This window comes from Labrus mixtus, chromosome 10, assembly GCF_963584025.1.
Source record: "Labrus mixtus chromosome 10, fLabMix1.1, whole genome shotgun sequence".
In the NCBI taxonomy this organism is placed as follows: domain Eukaryota; kingdom Metazoa; phylum Chordata; class Actinopteri; order Labriformes; family Labridae; genus Labrus; species Labrus mixtus.
In genome coordinates, this window is record NC_083621.1 from 11,650,588 (window position 1) to 11,663,446 (window position 12,859).

A 12,859-nucleotide genomic window follows, 5' to 3' on the forward strand; every position below is an offset into this window, starting at 1 on the left:
TGGTCGCTATGATACTACAGGATAACAGCCTATAAGCAATTCGATTCGTTTCTAATCTGTCCTTCATGCAACTCACGACATCCTTACAAGAGGACCTCTATCACAGAGATCAATATACAAGAGAGTGTTCTTGATATAAAACATAGGTAAACGTTTGAGCCAGTGGGGAAAGGATCAATCTTTAGATGTTTTTTGTTTTTTTGCTGTATCTGTTAAATCAAACTGAAACTTCTTATTATGATGGAGAAAATAGGATTGGAATTCTTTGAAAGACAATCAACCGAAAGAAAAACTTTTGAAATGATTAATTGTTTGGGGGGATTGGGTAAGGTTTTTTTCCCTATCAAATTAGATTTGTTGTTTCAGTAAGTTTAAGTATTTTTTGATGACACTGGGTTTAATGGAATTCCATATAAATCAGAAGTACACTGTGTAACTTTCACAGGACAAGAGCTAGTACATCCCTACCTATAAAAAGCTCAGTTGTGTACAAAAAAAGTGAAGTGAAAAGAGGATGTAGAAGCGATAATAATGTAACTGGACAGAGTTACTTTCTTTTCCGTGTTGGTATCCTGTCAGTGCTTTGCTTTTACTGTAACATCTGCTAATGTTGTTAGACTAACTAGAGAGGAACGATGAAGCCTGACAGTCTTCATGGTTGAGGGTTATCGTTGAATTGTTGTTGTTTTTCTCTATTGGTGCATTTTATCACCTTTTTTCAATCTGGAATTTTTTGTAGACTTAAAGTACTTCTGAAAAGATCCATCTGACCTCAGTACAGGTGAGTGAATTTTACCGTATATGGATTAGGAAAGTTTTTAGAGCTATCTTTATTTATTTAGGATTTTGTTTGATTTATTTCAAATGATAGGCTACAGTAATGAGATCTACACACAGGCAGAAAGACTGTTTGTGAAAATTATTTGTTACTCTTATTATGGCCACCAAAATGATCAATGGTAGGAAGTAACTATACATAGCCTACATTTATTCAGCTACAGCTGCACTTTTTTGTTTGCTTCTTCCATTGCACTGCAAATTAAATGTAAATAGGCTATTATTTTTTACTTTACTACACTGAAAACATTCAATAATCGTTTTTGTCTATTTAATAAGTTCAGACTGAGAAGTCAAAACACGGTTTACAAATGAATAATCAAATCTTAATTTGCAATCTTTAGTAATCATTTCTTTAGAGGTCGGTGGTAATTCACAAGCTACCCGTCTGTGTATAATGTATTTAAAATGATCCCCATCTTTGGGACCTGTCAAACAATTTAACCTACATATAGGTTGGAATAATTTAAGAACTTTTTCTGGCTCGTAAGAGGCTGCATAACCTCTCCCTCACCCTCAGGTTTAGTTAGTTAACTGACATCTGAGAGATTGTATCATAAATAATAAAGCTGTCAATGTTCTGACTTTATCCAGAAAAACAATGCAGCCCCTGGCGGTTGTCCTCTGGGTGGGAGCCATGTTTATGGGGCTCCAGCTGGGCGCTTCATTCCCTGACAGCTTTGTGGACCGCTCATCCAAGAACTTCTCCTCGGTCCCACAGGATCTGACACAGACGGTTGAGTTTTTAGACCTTTCATGCAACCACATACAGCACCTTCACCATGGAGACTTCAAACACACACCCCTCCTGAGGTCCCTGAACATCTCGTGGAATAGTTTGGAGGAGATTGACACAGAGACGTTCCTGGACACACCACTCCTGAAAGAGCTGGACCTGTCACACAACAGGCTGACGAACCTGTCAGGCCAGCGGTACCTGCTCTATACTCAGAATCTCCAGGTACTTAATTTGACCTCCAACCAGTTCCTCGCGATGACACTTGGGAGTGAGTTCATCGCCTTGGTAAATCTGGAGAGATTTGCAATTGGAGCCAAGAACATCTGTATGGGTGATTTCAAGAGCATTGCTGCAGTGAAACTACATACGCTGACCCTTTCCCTGGAGGATGAGCTGAAATATGAAGCAGGAAGCCTGAGGCAAGCGCATACCAAAAGGCTTCAGATTTCCTTTACTAAATATCAAATAATGGACCATGATCTGTTAGCTGATGCTGTGTCGTTCTTTCCTGAAGTGGAGTTGATGAATTTGTTGGATGGCTACCAAGATATTATTAAACTGTTCAAGGAGGGAGAAGAAATCCACACATCTCATCTTTATCTAACCAACTTGTCAATCACCTGGAGTGACTTAACTGACACTATAAATGAAATTATGGCTACATCTATTGATCATTTAAGCTTCTGTGATGTGATCCTATCCAAATTACCTAATGAAGAAACAGCTGTGGCCAAGACATCTCAAATGAAGTCCTTCACAGCCAGGCAGGTGGTAGTGACGTCTTTTTTTTTTTCACAGGAGGATGTATACAACTATTTCATAAACATGCCAGTGGAGAGTGTAGCTATGATCGAAGTTTCAATCATACACATGACATGTCCAAAGTCACACAGTCCCCTCCTCCACCTGGACTTCTCCTATTGTGCTCTCTCTGACTCGATCTTCTCCCGAGTGGAGGGTCAACAAACTGTCGATTGTGAGAATTTGGTTAATATTAGGAGACTGAATTTGCTAGGAAACAATCTCAAGAGCCTTCAGGTGATTAGCAAACGTTTGAAATACATGTCATCCCTGAGAGAAGTGGATCTCAGCCTTAACTCTCTGGTATACGACGGTTTGGAGAGATGTTTCTGGCCACCAAGCATCACCAATATGACTCTTTCCTCGAATGGACTAACAGACTCTGTTTTTAAATGTCTTCCAAATGGAACAGAGACACTGGATCTCCAGAACAACCAGATATCGGTAATACCATCATCCATCACGGAACTATCAAACCTTTCATCTCTGAATCTGAATTTCAACAGGCTGCGGGACCTGCCGCCATGCAATGGTTTCCCCTCAATAAATACTCTTCTGCTGAGGTTAAATTCCCTCCACGCCCCATCAGTGAGAAAGCTGGAGAGCTGCCCTAAACTGAAAACCCTGGACGTCGGTTCAAACCCATTCACCTGCACCTGTGCTTTGAGGGATTTCATAAAACTGGGAATCAAATCAGAACAGAAGAACAGTCACTCAGGAATTGAATTGCTGGGCTGGCCGTTGGATTATTACTGCACCTATCCAGAGGTCGTTAGAAACTCCACCTTGAAAGAGATCTTGATCCTAGAGGTCTCCTGTAACGTAGGCCTTCTAGCTGCCACCATCCTGTTCCCAGCAGTGGCTTTGATTATTACATTTGTGGCCCTCTGCCATTGTTTGGACGTTCCCTGGTACATTCGCATGATCTGGCAGTGGACCAGAGCCAAACATCGCGCCAGGACAAGGCAAGTTCGACCTGAAGATCTGGTGGGCATTGACTTTCATGCTTTTGTGTCCTACAGCCAGCAGGATGCAGATTGGGTGCACAATTTTCTTCTTCCCAACCTTGAGGGTCCAGCTGGGGGGCTTCGAATCTGCCATCATGAGAGAAACTTTGTTCCTGGAAAGACAATTATTGAGAACATCGTCACCTGTGTGGAGAAATGCCGACGCTCCGTGTTCGTGTTGTCTGCCCACTTTGTTAAGAGCGAGTGGTGCCATTATGAGCTGTACTTTGCCAGCCACCAGCGCCTTGTTCAGGGATCAGAGAGCATTGTGTTGGTGCTGCTGGAGCCGCTTCCTCAATACCTCATCCCATCAAAGTACTACCAGCTGAAGTCCATGATGTGCCGGCACACATACCTGGAGTGGCCTCAGGATAGGGCTAAGCACAGGCTGTTCTGGGCTAACCTTAGGGCTGCCCTACAGGCGGACCTGCCAAATGCACCAGTCACAGAACTAGAGGGATAACTGTGGGAAGCAGAATTATACAGAAATGGGAAGATGAATGAAAACAAGAGTGTGTGCTAGAGGAAACACTGGAGAGCATGTTCAAATATTCTTTATCAAATGAGCATTTTTATTGAGCTATGAGCTTACTAAAATCTGTACATGAACTGATTTTTTTTTACTGATGTAAACCTTGATTTCTGAAAATCATTTGAAGGATATTTGATTGAAACAAACGAATAAACTAACAATTTCATCAAGTTTGTAACAAAAGCAATAAACTGGACCTAACAATATGAAAAAATGAACTTAATTCTTTGTCAACACCGACTCCCACAAAATGTTACAAAATGATTAAACCACTCCATATATGGTTGAGCATGTGTTTCGTAAGAAGAAAACTACACACATACAGTAAAACTGCACGAGTATTCGTTTGAGTTAGAGGGCAACTTTGAAGGCAAGGACACCTTTTTCAGACGAGTAACGAGTTTGGATGATGATGATGAAGAGAGAGTTAGAAACATGTCCTGTGTTTGTAAGCAGCTGTTAGCATCAAAGTCAGTTTAGCTGCATTTCCACTGTCCCTGAAACATCAGCTAGGCAAAGGTCCAAAAGTCACAAACAAGACGTCAAGGCAGAGACTGGATGATGATGATTTTCTCGTTGATGCAGAAACGATGAAGCACACTGAACAGGTTCTCCGCACACCTCGACACCTGCCTCTCCATGGCCAGACGGAAATCTTCCTTCACTCCTTTTGTGATTCCTCGAGTCACTGTGTGGTGTCTGGGGGAAAAGAAAGAAAAAAAAGGAAAATTATAATTAAAATACAAAGATACAGGTTGTCAGAAGATTATTATTTATCATTAACTGAGACTCAGTACTGTATACAGCAGAAAAAAATTATGAAAACAAAATGGCACTCACTCTTTCCTTTATATAAATCAACCAATCAATATAAAACACCAAACACTTCATCATCATAAAGTATAAAACACAAAACAAGTTCACAAATGAAATGAGATCAAGTGTTATGAAAAGGCAGAAAACTCAACTGGCTGCACAAAAAGACCAACATCATCCGCAAATAACAACAACAACAACAACAACAACAACAACAGTGATGACCACAGAAAGACGAGCGATGGCTCAAAGTAACAAACGCCGACATAAAATCAAAGAACGACTAGAACGACTTGATGTAGAATGACAGGCCCAAATCAAAGCTGGGGGGATGACAAGCCTTGAAGTAGGGAATGAGGGAAGGGTGACTGGTGTAGGGGGAGGGATGGGACTGTGGGAGGAGGGGCCTGGGGTACCTGTCCATCGTCTGCACCCCTTGTAGCAGAAGGGTATTTAACTCCACCCCCAGGGCGGGACTAGGATTCCTGAGGGACAGCAACATTCAACAACTCTCCGTCAGTGAGGGTGCATTAAACTGTCTTTACATTTACAGCAATGATTGAAGGCGTTTAATAACAGGTTTATTTTGACCAGAAAACCCCCTTCTTTTTCTAATGCCTGCTCCTTAACAGCATTTTCTATTCAGAGTACAATTTCCCCCACAGGCCATGTCTACTTAGATCATTAATAACTGCACTGTTGTCTTAAAAACAGGAACAAAACGGGAGTGTGTTGAGTCACGACGCATACTCAAAGCATTCTGAATGAGAAACTCTTACTTGATGAGCATCCCCTGATTCGGTAGCAGCTCCAGCTGAATCCTGCCCCCTTCTGGAGTACGCAGGTATGCAAACTCCTCCAGCATGTCGATGTCTGGTTAAAATCATGAGTTTATAGAAAATAACTTTATAAATAAATAAAAACCTTGCAATTAATGTTGCAAAATTTTGAGTGTATTGTAAAGGCATACACAAAGCCTTTCAAGACATTTTTCCTTGGATTGTAAGACCCTATACCATAATGGCTGAAGAGAAAATCCTTAATAATGGTGGCTGGTAGAAAGACAGGACATGGCTGTTATAGAAGCTAAATGCAATGATGGAAATTATGATGGACATCTACAAAATGGAGAGGATAAAAGCATTTGTCAATCATAAACTGGAACAGTTTGATTCACTTTGGGAAAAATTGAAAAACTATCCAACTCGCCATAGGCCCGTCATATTTTTTATAAATTAATATCTGTGTTGTGAGATCACTCCCCACCTGTGCTTTCATACTGTTTTGTTTGCTTTTCTTGTTTTCCGGTCCTACATATATAAACACCTCTGGCAGACAAACATTTTGAAGCTCCAACCAGACATTAATTGACAATGTATTTGGAACAAGTTCCCTGCTCTTCTCTTTGTTTGGCCAGCTGTGCGTGTTTGACAGGATTGATAAGAGAACAAGGCATGACCATCTCAGAGTATTATTGAGGTGTGGGTAAAAAAGGATACTGGTGACATAGTTGAAGAAATTCTCATATTGGAAGCCGCCTTGCTGACAGATCTTATCTACTGCCTTTAAAAACAGCATCTCGCCCTGAGGCCAGTCATGCTGCAGCAGCACCACCACATGACCAAGGGACAGGTCGTCCCGGCTGTCTGTGAAGGCACGGAGCTACATGGATGAAAGAAAAAGAGATGAAGTGGGTTTTAAACTTTTAAGAATCCAAATATTCTAGCAAAAATCAACAGCACAATTAGTGCTACTTATCTCAGTCCAAGTCTAAAAATAAGATAACCGTAGTTTCATGCAGTTAAACAGACTTTACTTGTTACTGTACCTTGAAGCAGGCAAGCATCATCTGGAGGCAGAAAGGTAAAACAGCTTTGCTGGTGCAGGGCAGCAATCTCAAGTCATTACCTGGTTGACAAAATGAGTGCTGTTGTTCAAAGTGTTCTGATATGTTTCTACATCACATCATAAATGGTGTCATTTATAACAGCAGTTAAAGCAAAGTTGTGTGTTTTTGTTCATATCTAACTTTCAAAAGGTAACCAGCAGTTTGCTTGTAATGTTGATACAGATTTACTGCTACTATCAAAATGTGTCAATATGCAGAAACACAATGTTAACCATTTTCCACATTATAAAAATTATAATTTAAGTCCATTTTACACAGACGTTCATAGATCAAAAACACACAGACAGAATGTTGTTTGACAAAAGCTTTAGGTGTTTACCTTTCCTTGTTTTGGTCTTGACTCTACCCTGATCTTCTTGGCTCTTTGTTGGTTCTTTGTTTGGAGGCACCAGCCCACTGACTACATCGAGCAGTTTCTCGCAGGCCATCTGATTTATAGATTGAGTACGATATGAACAGTGTAACATGTGTGTATACAGGGCAGGGCTATTACACATATATACTAACACATTTCAAGAAGTTGTCAATGAATATTTTGGAACATGTGCTTGATAAATGTTATAGGAATACACATCAGTTAATACAACTGATTGAATTTTTAGATTGATGAAGAAACTCTGCATTAAACTGTAATACAAAACTAGAACTGACATATCAACTAAAACAACTATATGCAGTTGAATTTATTTTTAAATTGACGGTAATGTGTACACCATCTACAGGTCAGTTGATGTCAGTGATTTATTCTTTGGGCACAATATGGTAAAAACAAGTCAACAGCAATCAAAACATGAAGAAAATATATTAAAAGAAGAGGACGCAGCTACAGTAAATGTGTGCAGCACTGGATGTAAAGTATGGTATGGTAATTACAGAGACTGTAAATCTCAATGTGGTACAAAAAGGAGAGTACATCAAACCAACAGTTAAAATACAGAGCAAGGTGTTCATTGAGAAATAACAAAATGGGACAGAGAAATGAAGCAATTTGCAACATGTAATAGTGCATACATGGTCCACACGCAGCTTAGAGGAATGCTGGGTCTGTATGTTTGTGTGTGTGGTGTCTGTGTGTTTACCCTGTGCTCTCCCAGTGCGTAATGGCAGGAGGCCTGCTGTATGAGGGCCCTGTGGTGCTCCAGGCTGGCCTGACCGGAGGGGCTTTGCTGCCCAGGCTGAGGCTGCTGCACTGCAGCCATCTGGTGCAGGCTGGAGAGGGCCTTACGGTACTGACCCTGGAGACACACACTATTAATCAGCATAAAATCACACAACACATTACAACAATAACATGGATAGATCCTAGGAGATTGCATTATTTAAAAAGATAATAATAATATTAAATATAGCTATTTAGCTATACACAGTTATTTGCTGCTTATTCAGTTACTACATTTCAACTAAAGGACATAGTTTTATGTTATCCAGTTTTTAAAAAATTAAATGCTTGGGGACGCAGATGGCCTTGCGATTAGAGTGCACCGCATGAACGGAGGCTGTAGTCCTCCAAGCCAGCAGCCTGGATTCAAGTCTGACCTGCAGCTCCTTTCCTACACTATCCACTGTCCTATCCAAATAAAGGCCCCAAATTAATCGTAATAAATAAACATTAAAATCAGATAAAATACTTTCAAAAGTATAGACCAAAGATACTATAAAAGGGCATCCAGTGTCAGAATGAAAACATTGTAACTGTTTCTTGCCTGGTATATGATCATGTCTGTGAGGAATATTCTGAACCACAGCCAGCTGTCCGTCTTCCAGGTGCCGCAGATCTTCTTAAACTCTATAAACGGAAAAGGTTACATGCAAAGATTTATCCCCCATTTTATTAATTTTTATAAATAAAGAAATTAAGGGAAGACAATTTTACAAGTTGTATTTTTAAGAACCGCAGTAGAAGTGACCTGATCCTGTCTTAGTGTCCAAAGCAATGCATATATAAAGAAAAGGGTAATAACCTGTTTCCAGGCCGTCGTGGGAGTGAAGAAGGTCCCAGCTTTCTCTGGCCGTGCGGAAGCTGTCTAGAGTCTCTGACCAGCTGGGCATCTCAGTCTTGTTCACTAAAATGTGTCGACCTCGACCTTTTCCCAAGCCTTCTTCATCATCTGAGCTCTACAGTCACACAGACATAGAAAGTACATTTTCAGATACGTCTGAATACACACTTGAGTCAAAACTGTTTGAGCGCACACACAGAAACCTTACACTCTGAAAGTGATCTGTCAAATTTGCTTTGCGCTCACAATAATGACAGAAACATCTCAGTGATTCCTGAATGTGTCCTCACCATTGTCTTCTCCCTTCCATCAGCCAGTTTACGTTTCTTATGAACATGTTTAGCTGCTCCTCTTTCCACTTCCATGTCATTATACACCGAACTCAAATCCTCTACAAGAATCCACGGCCCAGAACTCAACGCATTCACACCTGCAAAACATGAAACACGTCACTGGATCAAGTAACCTTTCGTCTTCAGGACAACAAAGATGAATGACAGGAAGGGAACTACGTGTGCATACAAAGATGAACTCTGACCCTGGAATAGTGCAGGCTGTACAGCTGAGACGTAGAGGAAGGCGCTGCGGAAGAGCACAAGCGCAGCACAAATGACCACTTGGCTGCAGCAGCGCGATCTTGTGTCTCCTTCGAGACCAGGCAGGTAGCGACACAGCTCCTTCACTCTCTGCAGCATGTCCACATAACTCCTACAACAATGACATTACACACACACACACACACACACACACACACACAGAATGAATTAGACTGATTATTGCCTTTATTTTAGACAAAAAGGACAGTGGACGGAGGGGGACACCAGCATGAGATTGCAGAATAATATGCAGCTAAGAGTTGAACCTAGGCTGCCCACTTCGAGGACCACACCCTCTGTTCAGGCGCCCCTTTTGTTAATCTTCTAAAAGCATCAAGAAACAATCTCTTTCTGAATGTCTCACATTATAACAGACTCATCATGACATGATGAAAACACCATTTGGACATTTTGTAAGAAAACATTTGATGTAGCATTCTGCTAATTATATTTTTGAAGATTTAACTAAAGGATTTGTTTTTATGTTTAATGGCTTACAGTATGTGATGGAGTATATTTTTACATAAATGTAGTAAACCAGAGCAACTACACTAACCCTACACTACTATAAAGCAATGTGTTTATCTAATTATGATCTGTTGTGACTCTGATCTATTCAAAAGAAGATATCCTGCAAACAGCTCACAATATAACAACAAATTTCACCTGTAAAAAAAAATAAATCTATTAAAATGATCATAGAGTAAGATCATCTCTTTTAACACAAATGTACATCGTGACTTTAAGAATGTAGGAATGATTGCTGGAATGTTGTATTAGACTGCATTAATTCAAACTGGGTTTACTAAATATTCAATAATTCATTGGACTGATGTTATAAATGCACGTGAAGAATCCCTGGAATTAAAAACAACTGCAACACAGCTCTGGTTGATTGACAGGCTGATAGTAGATTACCTCTGTCCCTTGTCTCCCTGCCACTCGCAGCGGGCTCCGACCACAGCAAGTATGTCCAACAGCCTCTCCCAAGGTTCTGCCACCACTGATGACTTTTCTGACAAGCCATCAATCACATATCGCTGGGAACCACGAGACACGGTGGGCGACTTCAGGGAACTGCCCTCTTGGGACCCTTAACAAGAGGAATTTGAAAAACTGTTAGGCTGGAAGGTAATAAATAGAAAAGTATGGAAATAAAGAATACTGAAGAGTTACGGTTTCATTTCAAGTTATATCACTGGGCTAGCATTAAAAGAAGCCTTACCCTGTATCTGTACATCAGGTGAGGGTCCACGGGTGACATAGCCGATATAGAATTCAGCGGCTTTCAGCATATAATTCTGCATAAGGCTGGCTGGCAAGCGCATGTCCATGTTGTTTATGACCAAGGGAAGGACATCACACACTGGAGTAAAAACAAAGAAAAAGTGTTCCAATGATAAAATATGACAAGTGTTTTTTTTCTTTTTCTTTTTTAATAATAAGCAACATTTTTATGAGGGGGTCACTCACCAAAGAGTTTTCTAAAGCAGTTAACCGGAGTCTCCACATTCTCTGATGCCTCCGCCTCTAACAAGGTTTCTCCTAAATTTACCTAAACATACAGTTGAATGTTGGCAGTGATCGTTTAAGTTGTATTTAGTCCAGGTTCATTTGTAAACAATCATGTCTAAAGTATTGGTACTTACCCCGTGTTGAACTACTGACTCCGGAAAGCGCTTAAGAAGGAGGAGTAGCATCTCCGCCTTCTCCAAAGTGTTGAAACACTGCTCTGTGGCTTTCAGTAGCATCTCACACTGCACACGACCAGGAAGTGTCTCAAATAGCCCTGGGAGGGAATAAACACACATGGACAGAAAAAAAAAAGAATATTTCAGAATTACAAAACACACAGCCATTGCTCCCACACTTCAATATCACTTCCCTATCAGTAAGGATGCTTTAATGCAGTGGTTCTCAACTCGTCAAGCCTCAGGACCAACCACCAACTCCACCATGAGGAATCGTGAACCAATTTTCAGAAATATTTTTTCATCCTGTCAGATTAATAAATAAAATAATAAAATAAAAGGTGTCATTTACAACTCAGTCATTTTTGACAATTTTTTCCAGGCACTATTCACAACTGAAAACGGGTCCGCATCCCCCTTTTGGGCTACGAACAAAAAGTTGAGAACCACTGCTGTAATGCATTATCACATATGTGGTCTATGTACCTCAAGAGCAGTAAGAACAATCTCACCTCGTAAAAACTGAGCATGTTTGTCCTGAGCGTCACTACGCAGGGCAGCAGTGATGACACTGATCTCCCGCCATACAATGGGCTGATCTGGAAAGTTTAGGAACCTACAGGATATGCAAACCATTGTCAATTCAACTCAATTCAAAACCTTTATTTTAACTCGAAAGACACTGAGGTTTCCCTCATTTACAGTGACGTCGAGCTCACAGCATAGAAGAGGAGATGCAAATAAGAGCACATTTTTAAAAGGAAACTGTCTTCACATTTAATCCATGAGGTCAAACTTTTGCATATATAAAATATATTGTTTTCTTTTTTTTTCCCCCATCAACTCACTCATTCACTGTGTTTATATTATATTTGTTTTAAAAATAAATTAAAAATAAATTTAAATAAATCTAAATAAATAAAAAAATATATATATATATATATATATACATATATATATATATATATAAAAATAAATAAATAAATAAATAAGTAGAAAATAAGAAAAAAAAATCAGCTAAAACAAACAAACAAACAGAGAAATGACCAGCTCAGACTCAGCATTATTATAAACTCACATGTCATAAAGCAGCCTCCCTGCAGAAGCTGTCCTCTCTGCGTTGCGTTCAATGATGTACATTTCATACTAGGAGAACACAAAGTCAAAATTATTTAACATCAAAACTAGGATTCACGCGTGATAATATTAAACACTACTGTCACCTGTATGTTGAAATCTGCAGGGTAAAGGGTTCTTGCAGTTATTAGCCAGGCTTTCGCTGCACACGGGTCATCTGAGACCAACTCTCGGGCTCTTTTCACCAAAAACTCGCAGTCTTTTTGCGCTGACATTTTACAAGACTAGAGCTTTCAGTGTAACACACTTAACGACAGCTACACACGGTTCATTCAGAAGAAGCCTTTCTGTGCAAAATGTAGGAAATCACCTAGCAACAGGGCTAGCTAGTTAGCATTGGCTTTGTGACAGTCACCTGACATCTTGCCTTGAAATATTAACAACACAATGCTCTGATATCCAGTGATATTATAAATGTGTGACAGATTCTGAAAAGGAAAAGTAGTTCAATCCCTAAAATAATGTCTATTAAAGCTATTCTTTTTTTCCCCTTTACCGACACAACTAAATTACGACATTTACGTCACATTTATGTCGTAAAAAAAATTACGTTTCAACCTGCTTTACGACCAACACTCAAGCACTGCCTACTTAGCAGTCGCACCCATATCGACAGTCTAATGGTCGCACCCACAACCACACGAAAAATAGTAATTTGTGACGTTTTATTTCATTTCAAACCGACCCAAAAACAATCAACCTTACAGTATCTTATCTGTCACACCGTAAAAAAAACAATAACTAAAGCGTAAAACTGTTAAAGAAGCTCTACGAAATTTAGAAGCAACTCCATC

General features: G+C 39.9%; 2 protein-coding genes across 3 annotated transcripts; one reads left to right on the forward strand and one right to left on the reverse strand.

The window, feature by feature from the left end:
* The first annotated feature begins 579 nt into the window (after positions 1-579).
* On the forward strand, positions 580-3,851 carry tlr1 (toll-like receptor 1). The gene is made up of 2 exons (XM_061048241.1): positions 580-781; positions 1,432-3,851. The coding sequence occupies exon 2, from the start codon at positions 1,439-1,441 to the stop codon at positions 3,845-3,847; it is 2,409 nt and encodes an 802-aa protein (XP_060904224.1). The 5' UTR covers positions 580-781; positions 1,432-1,438; the 3' UTR covers positions 3,848-3,851.
* An 84-nt stretch (positions 3,852-3,935) lies between these two features.
* ints10 (integrator complex subunit 10) lies at positions 3,936-12,616 on the reverse strand. 2 transcript variants are annotated; one of them, XM_061048242.1, is made up of 18 exons: positions 12,152-12,616; positions 12,007-12,074; positions 11,441-11,544; positions 10,887-11,026; positions 10,711-10,792; positions 10,463-10,603; positions 10,156-10,330; positions 9,180-9,349; positions 8,932-9,071; positions 8,603-8,756; positions 8,345-8,427; positions 7,721-7,876; positions 6,961-7,069; positions 6,561-6,640; positions 6,232-6,394; positions 5,512-5,605; positions 5,149-5,217; positions 3,936-4,615 (listed from the first exon to the last, which is right to left on the reverse strand). In XM_061048242.1, exons 1-18 carry the CDS (start codon positions 12,278-12,280, stop codon positions 4,459-4,461), a joined length of 2,214 nt encoding a protein of 737 aa, XP_060904225.1. In that variant the 5' UTR covers positions 12,281-12,616; the 3' UTR covers positions 3,936-4,458. The 2 variants fall into 2 exon arrangements, with proteins under 2 accessions (XP_060904225.1, XP_060904226.1); XM_061048243.1 differs by lacking the exon at positions 5,149-5,217 and having other exon boundaries at positions 12,152-12,615.
* Positions 12,617-12,859: the final 243 nt, after the last annotated feature.